Source organism: Ostreococcus tauri (genome assembly GCF_000214015.3).
Source record: "Ostreococcus tauri WGS project CAID00000000 data, contig chromosome 17, whole genome shotgun sequence".
NCBI classification, from domain to species: Eukaryota; Viridiplantae; Chlorophyta; class Mamiellophyceae; order Mamiellales; family Bathycoccaceae; genus Ostreococcus; species Ostreococcus tauri.
The window spans coordinates 297,453-312,781 of record NC_014442.2 but is presented as its reverse complement, the minus strand read 5'-3'; the positions used below and the strand labels follow the sequence as shown (position 1 = coordinate 312,781).

The following is a 15,329-nucleotide window of genomic DNA, read 5'->3' as shown; positions in this document are numbered from 1 at the left end:
AAACCGGGCACGAGCGCTATCAACGGTACGTCGCGCCCCACGGGGTGACGCAGAGCGGACAGGACGATTTCGAGCTCGAACGGAACCAGGTGTAGAGACACGTGGCGTGGAACGTGTTTGAGCACTGTCGACAGGACATGCGTGGCTTCTGGTGGTCCACGGGGTGGAGGACGGCGTAGCAGATCGGGCACGGTTCGACGCCGGCAAACTCTGCGTCGATGTTGCGCTGCCATTGGAGTAAGCCTTGGGCGACGGCGCCGTTTTGGTGCTTGAGTATGGCGGAGATACCGAGCATCCACTTGCGTAGGCGGGCCTCGGAGACACCCACGCGCTCGGCACACACGAGCTCGGCGGGGGCGAGGGGGTAGGAATTCGGGAGCTTTACGGCGAGCTGAAGAGACGACTCGTCAATTTCGTACGTCGTCAACACCTCTCGCGTGTTCACCGAAGGTTTCACCGTGAGCGACCCGGAGCCATCGGAGGTGAAGGTCATCGCGGATACGGCTCGGAATTCGTCCGCAATGAGCGCTGGAGACACCGTTGCCGCCGTGGCGGCTTCGAGAAGCTTTGCATCTCGCTGCGGTTTCATGTCGCTCACAAAGGTTCGAACGCTCGCCGGTAGCGCGTGTAGGGTAGCGCCATAAATGAGCACCTCGAGCGAGAGTCTCGGGTCGAATATTTGAGTTGGCGACGTGGGATCACTCCAGTCGATCCCTCGCCAAGCCAAAGGGGCGTCTGATTCGCTTTCAATATCCATAGACTCCGGAAGCGGCATCGACTGTGTGATGTCTCGCATGAGCGTCGCCACCGCCTTCGTCTCGCGCGTGTAGTTCACCAAACGCTCTCTGCAAGACGAACCTATCGATAGTGAGAGAATGTAGCGAAGTAGCAGGGCCCAACCGAGGAGCACGACGGTGTGCGGTGCGTCGACCTCACCGGATAAAAGCGCCGCCAAATCTTCTCGCAATCCAGCGCTCACCGCTGGAGTCCCAAAATTCTCGACCGATGCGTTTTCATTTTCATCCACCGCTGCAAGCGCGGCATCGAGAGCGCTCTCAACTTTGGCGACATCGGAGATGCTCGCATCGATGCCGACCACCGCCGACTGCATGAGCGTCTTGCTCGCAAGCATACCATATGCCGCGCGACGCAGTGCCTCGGTAGCCTCGTCGTCTCTAGTGACGCCATTCGCAGTTAGTAATCGATACAGAGCCGATATGGTCTCGCAAGAAGCGTCGTGGTTGTCTACGGCAAGACCTGCGTGTAATGCGCTCAAATTCGTCGGAGCATTTGCGCATGCCAGCTGAGCCACGCGCGTCCACATGAGCGTCTCGCTGCAGCATCGCGCCCAAAACGCGGCGCGTCGTTCTTCATCCTCATCCTCACAGATATCGTGAAGCTCAGTGCCAGCTAGGATGACGCATCGGTATAATCGTTCAATTATGTCCGCTCGCTCGCGAGGCCAACCGGCGTGCGCGAGTGCTTTGGCGACTGTCATAGCCGCAGCTCCGTGAGAGGCGTATGGCACGAGGTCACCTGACGACGGCTTGTCTTTCGGTTCGAGCAGCTCCATCGGTAGCGAGTCGATGAGACATATGACCATCGCGGCGTCGCTCAAAGCACGTGATCCGTCGTCGCCGTCCACGGCATCACCGTCGGCATAGACTTCCGCGCTCTTCACCCTTCGAGCCGTCCACGCATCGAGTCGCCCAACGACGGCACCCCAATCTCTAGATTCGAAACTCGACGCAGTGCGTCGAATGATGGCCGCTGTGAGCGCAGCTATTCCGGCCTCCGCATTGCTAGTGCGTGTTTCAGCAGAGGTACCGGATCTGTCGCCGCCGAAACGAGCCGCGGCGGCGCTAGCCGCGGCCTCGGCCGCCTCACGCGTTGCGATTGCACGATACACCTCCATGAGTGGTGCGCACGCTTCGTCTTGAAGTGAATGTACGAAGCTCGATCCATCTACGTCATCGTGACGACTGAAACACGCAGCGATGAGCTCGAACCGCGTGCCATCGAGCGGCCGACGACGATTCTCGACTCCTACGATTGTATCGCGAACAAGTTCAGAGATGAACTGCCCAGCATGTTCACCACCTGACATGTCCGAAGGAAGCAGCCACGGGAGAAGGCGCGTAAGCCGACGCGAACGCTCATCAATCGATGGTTTAGATGTGCTCACAAAGTACCGCACGACTTCGTATTGACTGTCGATCCATGCCGCGTCGACGTCCCGTAATGTGCGTAAAAAATTCAGCAGCGCGTCCTCCACGGATTCATCCTCTGAAGGTGCGGCGACCATGGCGTCGATGAGTGACGAGAACGTGACGTTTCTGAGCTTCTTGTCTCCGCAAATCGCGGCAGTGAAAACTTTATTTTCACTGGAGGGCAATGACAAGGCGTCAATGGTGAAAGTGATGCGGTCGTCGGCGTGCATTGCGGCGAGCAAAGATGTCCAACCAATTTCCCGCGCGACGGCGTCAAGCCAGTAAAAGTTCACTTCGTCGTCCACGCTCTCGGTGATCTCGTCCACGAAACACTTCGCGCTCACATCGTCGCTTAGTTTGAATGATCGAAGCGCGTGGATGCTGATCTGTGCCCATAATCTGAACACTAATTCCGACTCACCCAGATGCTGCGTTCGCGCCATCGCCGCCGCCGCTTGCACAATGGCCATCGCCAGTGAGTTCCTCGCGTCGTATGAAAGCTCCGCAATTCGTTGAGTGTCACGTTCGATTGAACGCCACTCACGCTGAGTCTCGCCTAGATGTTTTTCCACGTACTCCACCTCGTGCTCACTATCGCTTTCGTTTGCGGCTTCGTGAATGACGCACTCAACGTTCAGTTGACTCTCCAAGAGCACATCAGCGAACATCACTCCTATCGCGACGGACCAAGATGCGGTGACTTCGGCATCCGTTGGCGGTGGCCAGATCCACGAACGCAGCGCTTTACGGCCAGGTCCTTCTCTTTCGCCGGATGAGAGACTTTCGAATACGTCGCGAGATGCACTCGCCGAAACTATCGAGCCAGCTTCCGCCACGGCGATCAATAAGTTTGAACACGATTCCAAACTCGACTGAGACGCGCATCGACGAACGATGTCATCCATTGCGTCACACTTCAAACTCGAGGCGTTTTTTGTCGCTCGAACCGTGTCAGTGAGAACGACGACGCTCGAGAAATCTTCTGAGCTAGCCCGCATCGTGCGGCCAAGCACGGTATCCCACAAGCCAGCTTCGTGCTTGAGCACGGCGGCGATGACCGCCCCGGCGTTCGGCGGCGCGGGCGCGCGAAGGCATAAATCCATCAAGTTTTGTGCGCCGTTGAACGGAGCAACACCGAGACTTTCGACGAGATCCGCCAATCTTTGCATCGTTTGCGTTGACGGCGACGTCTTCGCTTGCTCTAACACCGCTCTCGCAAATGGCGCTGTGGCTTCGGCGAACGCGGTGACTTTCCCGGACGTGCACAATCGTGCGTACATCGCACTCGCGTGTTCACCTTGCTCGGGATCGTTTAGTGCGTCTTCGGTGATGTCACTCAGCTTTGCCCAGGCCTCGATGACGGCGCTCTTCGCGTGCGGCTTGGATCCCAAAATGTTCAACGCGTCGCACATCAAATCGAGCGCCATCGCGTCGCCGCGCGCTAAAAATTCTCGCATCCATATACCGACGACGCGATCGACCAATACGCGCGTCGCGCACTCCTCGGCGTGATCTGTCGTGGGTGCGAGTTTCAACACCCCGTACAAGACGCCCTCACGCATCGCGGGCAAAGTTTCCCGCGCCTCGTTCGAGCGCACGGCGCTCGCACTAAGAAGACTCCAACCGGTGAAGACGGCGTCTAAGATACCGACGAGCCCACCCATTGCTGCGCCCTCGGCGTCGCGAGAGCTCAACGATTTCGGAGGCATGTGTGCTAACAGAGGGAGCAATGACGGCGCTGAGACGCCCGCGGCTCCGTAGCTCCCGCGCTTGAAGTGCTTACGCAGAGCGTGCATGAAATCTTTCTCAATATCGATTGCGTCCCACGCGTCGGGCGTTGACGTGATGAGACATAAAATGAGTTCCCACATATCTCGAATCGCCCCGGGCTCTGTCTCGGACGTCAAGAGGTCGAAGCTGGTCGAGGCAACCTTCGGCATTTGACCGCGAAGCACGTCTCGCCACGCCGGCGTGAGAGCGTTGTCCGCCGACTTTTTCGATATCACAGCGAGCGTGACGTACGCATCGCGACGAATGGACGAAAATTCACCCTTAATCTGCGTCTTGAAGCACGACAGTTCGTCCAAGAGCGCGCCAAATTTCTTCGCAGCGCCATCGCTGTCGTCGCCCTGGAACGTGCACAAGCGTTCGCACACAAACCTCACCGCACCGAGCGCCGAGCGAGAGCTGAGCTCGAACCGCGCGTGCCGCTCTGTCTCTGTCCCATCCTTGAAAACCATATCCTGCGGCCCTCGACGCTTGAGGCAATCGATCAAATCACTCATAATCGCATCGTGCGCTCGCGCGAGCGCCATCGCCCGCCGCTCTTCGCTCGTAAACGTTTTCTCAAACCCCTCTCTCGCGACCTCCGCGACTTCGCTCGCGGGATCGCACATCGCCTTTACCCAAGCACCCATCAACGGCGTCGTCTTCAACAGCCTTCCCAACGACTTCCCGCACGCCACCGCTAACTTTCCGCTCAGCGCGCTCGCGTCTCTTCGACACCCAACGTCGCCGTCGCCAACCAATCGATCAAACGCCCGACTCCACGGTCGCGCGATCGCCGTCAGCGCCTCCGCTGATTTTCTCGCCTCCCCGTTCGAATCAAAAAGCGCGTCGCCGAGCTCGCGTAACGCTTTCATCTTTGTCGCCGTCGACGACTTTTGCGCGCACCGTCGAAGCGCGCTCGCGACGTCGTCGTCCAAAATCTCCTCCGCGCTGCCGTGTTCGTCTCGAAGCGACGAAGAACCGGCGTAGCCACCGAACCCAAACCTGTGCGTGCGAACGATGCGAGGTGAACGGCGTCAGTGTCGGAGCGACGGACGAGAGTTGGAAGTTGAGGTTTCATCGAACTGATTTCGATTGAACGCGTTTCGCGCTCGTTCGTGAAGATAGCTTCGTCGAAAGACGCGTACCCCGGGAGGCCGATCGCCGTAGAGGCGCCAACCGCGCGAGAGGCGCGATCGCGCGACGCGGCGGTGCGTGGGGTCGGCATGCGCGTCGAGGAGTGCGGCGCGTGGCGTCGGCGGCGACGTCTACGTCCTACGCGGCTGTGCTACTGCTATTAAGAATCGCTACGTCTACGTGAATGCACATTACGCTTGTTTTCGCGCGCGCCGATGGAGGCGCGATCGCCGAGCTTCGGGTCGCACGTGATCGGGGTCTCGCCGCGGAGCGACGCGTCGGCGTTTCTCGATTTCATCTTGAGCTCGATGTCAGCGAGTTTCCATCCGTCGCCCCACTTCTTTCTGAGCCTGCGAAAGAGGACTGTTGAGGGAATGTTCGGGGCGGTTTTCAGGCTCTGGATCTTTCCGTAGTCATAGAGCTTGAAATCAGAGCCGTAGACGGCGTTGAAGCTCGTCAACACGTCGTCGTCCATGCGTTCCCAGCACGGACGCAAATCCGGCTTCCTCGCGTGCGACGTCCACTGATTCTCGTGCACGAGTGTCACTTCAGGGTTATAGCGATCGCGCATGTACTTGACGATGTTCGCGTGCGTCCCGCCTCCGCGCGAGCTCACCTTGGGGCACACGTCTGGATTTTCACCGAAACACAGCTCCATTTTGTGAACCGTCTCCGCGCGAGACGCCATGAGAGCCTGCGGATACCAGTGTGACTCCGCCGTCACGCCCGCGTCGGGAAGTTTCTCATCGCACTGTTTCTGATGCGCCATATCGTAATCCCCCTCGGCGTAGCACTGAAGCAAGACGCTCTTCGACGGCGCCGAAATCTTCGTCCGCACAAAGTCTTGAAACGCTTCGCAGTTCTCCGCCGCGTACCCCGTGCGCAGGTCGTAAAACTTTTGCTCCTCGTACATCGCCGTCTCGTACAAAAACTCACTCTGCGCCCGCTCGTACGGATCTCGCACGATCGTCCACGAATTTCGCACGTAATCTCTCGGCACGCAGTGCCACGCTTCCCACCCGCTCATCCTCGGGTGCGTCTCGTACGGCATCGGACGGTCGTACACCTTATCGAAACACATCCCCACCCCGATCCCCACCCGTCCCAACGACCCCTCGATCGTGCTCCCTCCCGTCTTCGGGATGTGCAGATAAATCGGGTACCCGTCGCCCGGCGCCCGGGCGTCGCCCGCCGCGCCCGTCGACGCCGCCGTCGACGCGTTCACGTCCTTCGCGCCCATCCAATTCGTCTCCCGAGGCGTTCGCGGCCTCACGCGCGCGAAGACGAACGCGCACGCGCCCACGGAGGCGACGCCGAGCGCTCGGGCGATCCAACGGCGGGTTTCTCGCGCGTCGACGCGGCCGCTGGGTGTTGAGCGCGATGGCAGCGAATCCGTCGCTCGCGCCGCCTCGACGTCCGAGCGATCGCGCGCGAGGAGCGGGGCGCGCGCCGGGACGTCGGGATCCATCGCGCGCGCGCGTAGGGGCGCGGTGCCGTCGCGGGCCGTCGCGCGCGGCGTGATGTGATGGGATGGGATGTGATGTGCGGGATGTCACGAGTGGGGACTCGTGAAAGAGTCCCGCAGACGTGGTCCAACGCCACACGGCGGCGTCGACGGCGGCGCGCGACGCCGGGCGCGCGGTCGAGGGCTCGAATGCGCCGGGCGCGCGCGGGATGTGATCTCGCACCCGCGCGCGGGCGCGCGGGCGCGGGCGCGCGCGGGCGACGGCGACGATGTGGTGTCCCGCGCGCGACGTCACCGAAAACGTTGGACGACGCGCGCGCGCGCTACGGCGTCCAGGAGCGCTATTACGAGTGGGAGGGACACGTGATACGATACACCACGTCCGGGACGACGGGTGAACCGCTCGTCTTGATCCACGGGTTCGGTGGGAACGCGGACCACTGGCGGAGGAACGTGAACGCGCTCGGCGAGCGAAGACGGGTGTACGCGATTGATTTATTGGGGTACGGATACAGCTCTAAGCCGAATCCGATGGCGGAGGGGTTGAAGCAGAATGAGATTTATTGCTTTGAGACGTGGGGGCGGCAGATTTTGCACTTTGTGGATGAAATCGTGGGCGAGCCGGCGTTCGTGGCGTGTAACTCCGTCGGCGGCGTCGCGGGTCTGCAAGCGGCGGTGGACGCGCCGGAGAAGGTGCGAGGGGTTGTTTTGATGAATATCTCGCTCAGAGGTTTGCACATCACGAAACAACCGGCGATCATACGGCCGTTCGTGAAGGCGCTGCAGACGACGCTGAGAGAGACGTCCATCGGAAAGTCGTTCTTCGCGAGCGTCGCGAAGGAGCGAACGGTGAAAAACATTTTAAAGGAGGCGTACGGGGATTCCTCTCAGGTTACGGATGAACTCGTGGAGGCGATCTTGTCCCCGGGTCTGCGTGACGGTGCCGCGGAGGTGTTTTTGGATTTCATCTCGTACAGCGGCGGGCCGCTCCCCGAGGAACTCCTTCCCAAGTGCAAGGTCCCGGTTCGCATGCTCTGGGGCGACAAGGATCCGTGGGAGAACATCGATCAGGGTCGAAAGCTGTACGCATCGTACGCGGATAAATTCATTCCGCTTCCCGGCGTCGGGCACTGCCCTCAGGACGAGGCGCCCGAACTCGTGAACGGCCTCCTCAACGAGTTCGTCGACGAGTACGCGTCCGCGCCCGCGTAATGATTTCGATTTTAGCACCGCATTTTTTAGGTATCGCGTGTAATCGCGAACGCGCATCGCATTCGCACGAGTTCGCAAGTTTGTCCAAAGTCATTGGGTTCAGAAAAGTTCAATTTGCGGATGTTTTCCTCACCGGCCGCCCGAGAGCGACCGCCTCAGTGGAAAGAAGACCAGTTGAAAAAAATTTCATCCCCACCCACGACTTTGGACGAAACGTTCGGCGTGCACACGTATGACTCCCGAGTCGCGTCGATGATCCATTACAAGCGAAAAACTCGCGCGCGTGAAACTGCGAAACGAACTCGGATCGAAATCCAGCTTCGCACGACGGCGTCGCGCGGTACTTTACGCCTCCGCCTGATCCTTCACGATATCGGAGTCACCCGGGTCCGTGATGGACAGGCACGACACGCGGTAGTATCGACCGCACGCCGTTCCCAAGTCGACGTTGTCTGCGAACGAAACAACACGAAACATCCATCCGTCAGTCGCGCGTCGTCATCAACCACTCTAGGGTTTTCACCCCACACCCGACGCGTCCCCACGCGCGTTCTCCGCGTCGTCGACACGTACTTCCGGCGTAGTGATGCACCCCCGTCTTGGCCAACATCGCGTAGTACTCGATCTCGCTCTTTCGCAGCGCCGGGCAGTTGTTCGCGATCAACACCAACTTGCTCGCCCCCTTGCGCAAGGTTTTCAGCGTCGACTTGTACCCGAGCGTGTACCGACCCGATCGCATGACGATCGTGAGCCGAGAGTTGATGCCCTCGGCCGCCTTCTTCGAGCCTTGTTTCGGGGCCATTTTTTTTCTTCCACGCGCGCCTTCTTAAGTGCGTCTCGATGCGCACCGCGTGAGCGTGTGCGGGGCGCGCGTGGGCCGCCGTCCCGTCGCCATTCGCGCGGGCGTCGGGGCGGGGGGGTCGGTTGTGAGTCACGACGCGTCGTGACTCACAAACATCGATGGAGTCCCCATGCGCACGCGTCGTGACTCAGAAACATCCACGGCGTCCCTATGCTGACGCGTCGTGACTCAGAAACATCCACGGAGTCCCTATGCTCACGAGTCGTGACCCATCGCGGACGCGCCACGCCATCGCCCCATCGCCCGCGCGCGTCGACCACGGACGCCGACGCGCGTCGACCACGGACGCGCGCGCGCGCGGGCGCGTCGCCGTGCGCGCCCGCGTCATGGACGCCCACGCGCGCGACGCCGGCGACGCGTCGTCGTCGACGCGCGGGATGAAAATGACGACGACGAGACGATGGTGTTACGCCCCGGTCGACGATTCGTCCGCGCGGATGCGGATGCGGCGCCGTGGACGTCGACGCGGCGTGACGATGGGCGTCGTGATCGTCGTCGTCGTCGCGGTGATGTGCGCGGGGGTACGCGGGAGCGCGGTGCGGAAGGGGGGGGGGGGGACGGGCGGCGACGACGCAACACCCGCGGCGTACGAATTCGTCGACGAGGACGTGGACGATCGGTTCGGGTCGATGAGCGAGGATGTTTTACGGAAGATACTCGAGTCGAGCGTGGACGATGATCCGGACGACATGGCGTGGGCGGATGCGGATGAGGACGAGGACATGGACGCGATCGAGGACGAGTACGAGAACGCGGCGGCGACGGGCGCGGCGACGGGAACGCGCCGCGGGTTCGCGAGGTTAGGGAGTGGGGGGGCATCGGCGAAGGAACTTAGAAAGATTAAACGTATGCGCGCGCGGGTGAATCGAGGCGCGGCGACGGTGGAGGGGGTTGGCGGTGATCCGGAGGAGGCTTTGAGGCGCGCGCGAGACGCGTTGGAGGAAGCGACGATCGAGGACGCGGAGGAAGCTGGAATGGATGATGTCGAACTCGAGGCAGATTTAGGGGTGAAACCAGTCGTCGCCACGTCGAAACCTTTGACGGTGCGACAGAGGAATAATGCGGGAGGACGCCCGGGAACTCGTCGCCAGCAGGCACGCGGCGGGTTTCCGACTCACGTCTCGGGCTCGACGTCATCATCTAGCGATGCGCGCGAGCGCGACGCCGAGACGCGCCGACCGGGATGGACGCTGATGTTCAGCGATGATTTTGACGGCGGTGCGCTCGATCTCACGAAGTGGCGCCCAAAACTCAATCAGAGCGCGCCTGGGTTGGAGCGTCACGGCGGACAGCAACAATTTTACACGCCCGAGATGTGCAAAGTCGTCGACGGTGTGCTCGTCATGGCAACGCGACGTCAAGAAAACGTCAAAATGCCGGCGACGCCGGGCGCCGATCTCGGCGATGGGTCGAAGTATCCGTTCCTATCGTGTTGGGTGGACACCAAGCACGCGTTCAAGCAGTTGTACGGCCGGATGGAGATTCGCGCCAAGCTTCCCGATCCCAAGTGTCCCGGGATCTGGCCCCAGCACTGGATGTTACCCGATCCCGAGAAGACGGTGCCCAAGCACGCGTGCTGGCCACTCGGCGGGCAGATTGACATTATGCAATCGTACGGACGCGGACGCGGCGGTCCGGGCACGAGACCTGGGACGGTGGAATCGGGATACCACTTCGCTCCAAAGGCAGAGTGCGGCGCCGAGGGCTACGCGAGAAGCGCGTTCCCTCCATTCTTGGAGCAGCCCATTGATTTTAGCACAGATTTCCACACGTTCGCGGTGGAGTGGTCCAAGGAGAGTCTGACATTTTTTGTCGACGACCATCCCGTGCACCACATCTCACGCTTCAACGTGCCCATCATACCGAGATGGCCGTTCTACCTCATCTTGAACACGGCGGTATCTCCGTTCGGCATGCCCGCGGCGCTGAACGAGTGCGACGGTGACATGTTCCACTACGTCGATTACGTTCGGGTGTACAAGAAGACTTCGGCGACGCTTAGCCCAGACGTATGGCGCTTCCTCGTCTTTTCCTTTGTCGTGCTGACGACATTCATCACGATCAGCGTTTGTACGCTTCGTCGGGCGTTCAAGAATGACGGGGGCCGCTTCGATGAGTACGCCGCTCTGGACACGGATGACGAGGTGGACCCGCTCGCGTTCGATGAGCACCTCTACGTCACGCGCGAGGACGACTTCGGCGTCGTACGCAAACCCGTCAAGCCATTTTCGTACAGCATCGACGACGACGACGGTTCATCGCTCAGTCGTCGTCGCGGATCGTCCGCGTCGACCCCGCTCATCGGCGGCGACGTCGTCTTGGCGCTTCCGGATGACGGAACGGGACGGTTCAGAACGAGCGGTCCGTACATTCGACGACGAGCCAATCCTCCGAAGAGCTCGCGTCCCGGCGTCGTCGCCGACGTCTGGGCCCGCGACGACGAGTATTGATCCAACATCCACCCCCGACACCGACGCGCGGTCGCGCGGAGACGTCGCAGCCGAGCCGCCGAGGACGTAGACCGTTCGCCCGCCCGCGCGAACGATGTGATGAATCCCAACACCCAACCCGACACACCATCGCGCGTCGCGCGACGACGCCGCGATGTCATCGCGCGATGGACGACGCGATGGACGACGCGATGGACCCCGCGCGCGCGCGCGCGCGTCGACATCGCGCGCGCTCGCGACGATCGTCATCATCCTCGCCGCGCGCTCGAGCGTCGCGCGCGGCGGCGGTGGCGGCGGCGGCGGTAACGCGTTCACGGCCACGGTGCGAGAGTGGTCCGGCACGGTCTCCGGAGGCGTGGTGAAAACCTGGGACGCGGCGACGGCGTCGACGGAGGACGCGATGGGGCGGAAATTCGGGACGACGCTGGTGGATTCATTCAGCGGCGTAAACGTCGCCGCGGCGGTGTCGAGCGCGGCGCACGGCGTGGGTGCGGGATCGCAGTACGATGCGGCGGTGGGATGGAGCGAAAATGCGGCGAACGCGTTGGCGAGCGAGGCGGTTGATTTAGCGCAGGACGCGGGAAAGCTCGCGGAGATGATAATCGCCTGGTTCAAGGGGCTGGATTGTAAACTGGACGCCAATTTTTTCAAGGACGTCGCGGGGAAATTGAAAATGCCGGGCATCGGTGAGCTTCCGGGAATTATCAAGGGCCTGGGATCGGACATGGTTGGAAGATTCACCGGGAATACGTGCAACACGCTGTGGAACGCGATGTACGGCGACGCCGGAAACGCTCGCGAAGCCGCCGACGTGTTGAAAATGGCGGTGTCAGCGTTGAAGGATAAGTGTCCCGCCGTCGCTCAGGGTGGTGACCGACCCGCGTTTACGTTTGGTGTCATTCTTGAGGGTGAAGTCGCCGTCGGCGCCAGCGCCGGCGCCGGTTTGGAGGTGGGTTTCGGCGTGGATCTTAACGGCGAACGGTTTTGCTTTCTCGCGCACTGCGCGTGGGCGGGCATTACGCTAGACACGCCCAATGGCGGAGTCGCCGCCGGTTTCCAAGTGACTGGTTATAAGAGCATCTCAAGCGTTCCGGGGACGGCGTCCTTCCTCGAACTCGGCATTGGCTTGGGAAATCCTCCGTTTCCGGTCGACGGCGCAGGCGGGATCTCTTACGTGTACGCCGGTGACAAGTTGTCAGACATCGTTGGTGCGGGTTTCTCTCTGGCCGCGGACTTCAGCGGCGGGGGGATCATGCCGGTGGGCGTGTCCGTGGCGAAAGGAGTGTGTGACTGCCCGGTGTGCGTGACAGTCGACGGACGGAAGTGCGGCGACGCAGAACCAGCGCTCGACACGACGAAGCGCGCATTCACCGTTCTCGGTGGGGATCGGCCCGGGGGTGATCTCCACGCGGTGGCTGAGATTTCGGAAAACGGGTGCATCGCCGAGTGCATCAAGCGAGCTAATTGCGTCGGCGTGTCGTACAATCATCTTTCACGTTGGTGCTTTCTCAAAGGGACGAACGGTTTACGACACACAGTTTCGTCGAGTACCAAATTCCATCCCCGCGTTCCGGTCGGGTTCATCGTGCAAGCAGACGGCGATCGAAAAGGAGGAGACATGTCCGAGTGGCATGGAGTTTCCATCGATGAATGCGCCCAAAGATGCCTCGCGTGGTCGACCTGCGTCGGATTTTCGTATAGGTCACATTCGCACATCTGCAAAACCAAGGGAAAGCACGGCCTTCATGGAGGCTACGAGCTGAACGACCACCAATACTATCATCGAATCCCCTCACCGAAGTCAACGTTCACTAATTCTGGTTTGAATTTGGACGGAAAAGACCGCGGTGGGGGCGACAGAGCGACCGTCCACACGACGCTCGCAGAGTGCAAATCAAAGTGCAACGAGGACAAGGGTTGCATTGGTGTTTCGTATAACTTGGCGCCGGGATCTAAAGGCGTACCATGTTACACGAAGGGCACAAACCATATTTCTATGCATCCGCAGCACAGTGTCCATCAGTTAATTCACCGTATGCCGAATGGATTTCGCATAAAACAGTACGGCGACAGAGGTGGGGGCGATTTATTCGACGCGCACGTCTCTCTCACCGAGTGCGCTGAGCTGTGTTTCGCCCGGTCGGATTGCATCGGTTTTTCGTTCGACTCGAACGCGGGACGCTGCGTGCCCAAGGGACACTCCGCGAATACACACTACAATCACGGTGCGTATCAGTTTTACGAGCGCGTGGAGGCACCATTCTGGCACTTCGTCGCGGTCCATCATCATGATCGCCCAGGTGGCGACATCGCCGGTTGGATACACCACACGAACCCCCAAGCATGCTTTGCGGCGTGTCAAAAGGATCCAAAGTGCTTTGGCATCACGTACGATGGTAATTCGTGCGGGTTGAAAGGCACCCACGCGCACGCATACTACGCGCACAGCCACCAGTGGAGCTTCGCGTACAAGGTGCCGAACGGGTTCGCAATTCGCGGTGCGGGCGATCGTTCAGGCGGAGACATCCATGTCACGTTCGCGGGGGTCGATACGTGTGCGCGAATGTGCAAAGAGGACGATCGTTGCGTCGGCTTCAGTCACAACAGTAATGTTCAACACTGCGTTCTCAAAGGACTCCACGGTTTACACCCGCATCACAAACCGAGTCACCATCAGTACTATACTATTCACGGTCGCGGGAACTCGAGAGCGCTCGATGCGTCGCAGGCGGCGCTCGGTGATTCGCGATCATGGACAGCGTTCGCGTCCCACCCCAACGCAATCGCCTTCGCGGTCGCGTGCGTCTTCGCGGCCGCCGTGGCGACGACGCTCCGACACGTCTCTCGACGCGAACGGACGAGCGCGCCGACGTACGGATCGGTTTAAGCCCACAGACACAGTCCTCTTTTCTTCGTTCAACTGTTTTCTTGTAAATGTTGTTTCATAACTTTGTAACTCGTTCGTACGTGCATCACGTTCTCCCTGTGTCCGTCACGTTCTCCCGCCTCGACCGAGCACGCTATTCGGATTCGACCGCCCGCGTCCGCGTCCGCGTCCGCGTCCGCCGACGCGTTGCGGTTTCAATCCAGTCACAACCGTCGCCTCCATCGCCGCCTCTCGAGCGAACGTCGCGAGTTTATCCACCGCATTCGTCTCTTCCGCTCTCGCGCTCGCCTCTCGCGCCTCTCTCAACGTCTCCGACGCCCGCGTCTCGCTCGCCGCGCGCGCGTCCCGCGCCGCCCGCTCCACGCACTCGGCGCACCGCCGCGTCGTCGCCTCCATCCGCGTCTGCGTCCTCGAAAACGCGCTCGCGGGTTTCGTCAACGAACACGCCGAGCACGCGAGCGGTGAGTCGGACGTCGACGCGCCCGCGCGCGCGCGCTCGGCGCTCGCGAGCTCGTCGGTGCACTTTTTACACTTTCCAGGTAAACCTCTTTGGAGCTTTGATTCGAGCGTTTTACGACTGAATTCGCTCGCGGGGAGACGCTTACGGCGACAGGCGTCGCACTCGAACGCGCCGGCCCACTGCGAGGGGTCGGCGTTCGCGCTGACGCCGAGTTTGGACATGTCTGAGAGTGACGTCGACGCGGCGAGTCGCGGCGCGGTTCCGCGCTTCTTCACGGAAGGGTCGATAATCTTACTTTACGTGACAAACAAAAGGTATGGTTCCGACGGGTCGCCGCGTTGCGAGGAGAAAAGCGCCTAGGTTGTCGCGCGAATCGCGCGCGTCGCTCGTTTCGTCAACCGCCAGTCGCTCAGTCCTCCTCCGCCCACACATCCTCATCGTCGTACACGAACTGCGCGCCCATCATGTACGCATCATTCTCCGCATCGTACTCCGCCTTCACCCTCTTCACCGGAATCGACACCGCGTACATCGTTCCAAACTCCTCGTCCGTGTTCATGCTCACGTCCACCTCCTGCGCCTCGTCGACGTCCACGAACTCCCCGACCACGTCCATGATCTTCATCTTCATCGCGTCCATCGAGGTTTCACTCATCGTGCACCGATCCGCCACCAAGATCATCCGCAGCCGTTTCTTCGCCTCCATTCGCGCCGTGTCCTCCGCGCTCGGCGGGAAGAAGATGCGATACGCCATGTGCATCTTCCCCCAAAACGTCAAATCCGACTCCACCGCGTCTTCGCCGCTCGCGCTTCGCCGCGACACCGCGCGCGCGTCCACCGCGCGCGCGTCCACCGCGCGCGACGCCCCGTGGACGCCGC

General features: G+C 61.0%; 8 protein-coding genes across 8 annotated transcripts; 3 read left to right on the top strand and 5 right to left on the bottom strand.

Moving 5' to 3' along the window:
• Positions 1 to 19: 19 nt before the first annotated feature.
• Positions 20 to 5,205, bottom strand: OT_ostta17g01890 (Zinc finger, RING/FYVE/PHD-type; the record flags this gene model as incomplete). The annotated part of the gene is made up of 2 exons (XM_003083917.1): positions 20 to 4,982; positions 5,126 to 5,205. 2 exons carry the CDS (start codon positions 5,203 to 5,205, stop codon positions 20 to 22), a joined length of 5,043 nt encoding a protein of 1,680 aa, XP_003083965.1.
• A 69-nt stretch (positions 5,206 to 5,274) lies between these two features.
• On the bottom strand, positions 5,275 to 6,582 carry OT_ostta17g01885 (Sulfotransferase; the record flags this gene model as incomplete). The annotated part of the gene is made up of 1 exon (XM_003083916.2): positions 5,275 to 6,582. One exon carries the CDS (start codon positions 6,580 to 6,582, stop codon positions 5,275 to 5,277), a length of 1,308 nt encoding a protein of 435 aa, XP_003083964.2.
• Positions 6,583 to 6,768: 186 nt separating this feature from the next.
• Positions 6,769 to 7,791, top strand: OT_ostta17g01880 (Alpha/beta hydrolase fold-1; the record flags this gene model as incomplete). The annotated part of the gene is made up of 1 exon (XM_003083915.1): positions 6,769 to 7,791. One exon carries the CDS (start codon positions 6,769 to 6,771, stop codon positions 7,789 to 7,791), a length of 1,023 nt encoding a protein of 340 aa, XP_003083963.1.
• A 345-nt stretch (positions 7,792 to 8,136) lies between these two features.
• OT_ostta17g01870 (Ribosomal protein L30e) lies at positions 8,137 to 8,593 on the bottom strand (the record flags this gene model as incomplete). The annotated part of the gene is made up of 2 exons (XM_022984600.1): positions 8,137 to 8,243; positions 8,365 to 8,593. The coding sequence occupies 2 exons, from the start codon at positions 8,591 to 8,593 to the stop codon at positions 8,137 to 8,139; spliced, it is 336 nt and encodes a 111-aa protein (XP_022840480.1).
• A 443-nt stretch (positions 8,594 to 9,036) lies between these two features.
• On the top strand, positions 9,037 to 11,103 carry OT_ostta17g01860 (Glycoside hydrolase, family 16; the record flags this gene model as incomplete). The annotated part of the gene is made up of 1 exon (XM_022984594.1): positions 9,037 to 11,103. One exon carries the CDS (start codon positions 9,037 to 9,039, stop codon positions 11,101 to 11,103), a length of 2,067 nt encoding a protein of 688 aa, XP_022840479.1.
• A 400-nt stretch (positions 11,104 to 11,503) lies between these two features.
• OT_ostta17g01850 (PAN-1 domain) lies at positions 11,504 to 13,990 on the top strand (the record flags this gene model as incomplete). Its single annotated transcript, XM_003083912.2, has 1 exon — positions 11,504 to 13,990. The coding sequence occupies one exon, from the start codon at positions 11,504 to 11,506 to the stop codon at positions 13,988 to 13,990; it is 2,487 nt and encodes an 828-aa protein (XP_003083960.2).
• Positions 13,991 to 14,095: 105 nt separating this feature from the next.
• On the bottom strand, positions 14,096 to 14,671 carry OT_ostta17g01840 (Septum formation topological specificity factor MinE; the record flags this gene model as incomplete). Its single annotated transcript, XM_003083911.1, has 1 exon — positions 14,096 to 14,671. One exon carries the CDS (start codon positions 14,669 to 14,671, stop codon positions 14,096 to 14,098), a length of 576 nt encoding a protein of 191 aa, XP_003083959.1.
• Positions 14,672 to 14,859: 188 nt separating this feature from the next.
• Positions 14,860 to 15,210, bottom strand: OT_ostta17g01835 (Septum formation topological specificity factor MinE; the record flags this gene model as incomplete). Its single annotated transcript, XM_022984585.1, has 1 exon — positions 14,860 to 15,210. The coding sequence occupies one exon, from the start codon at positions 15,208 to 15,210 to the stop codon at positions 14,860 to 14,862; it is 351 nt and encodes a 116-aa protein (XP_022840478.1).
• Positions 15,211 to 15,329: the final 119 nt, after the last annotated feature.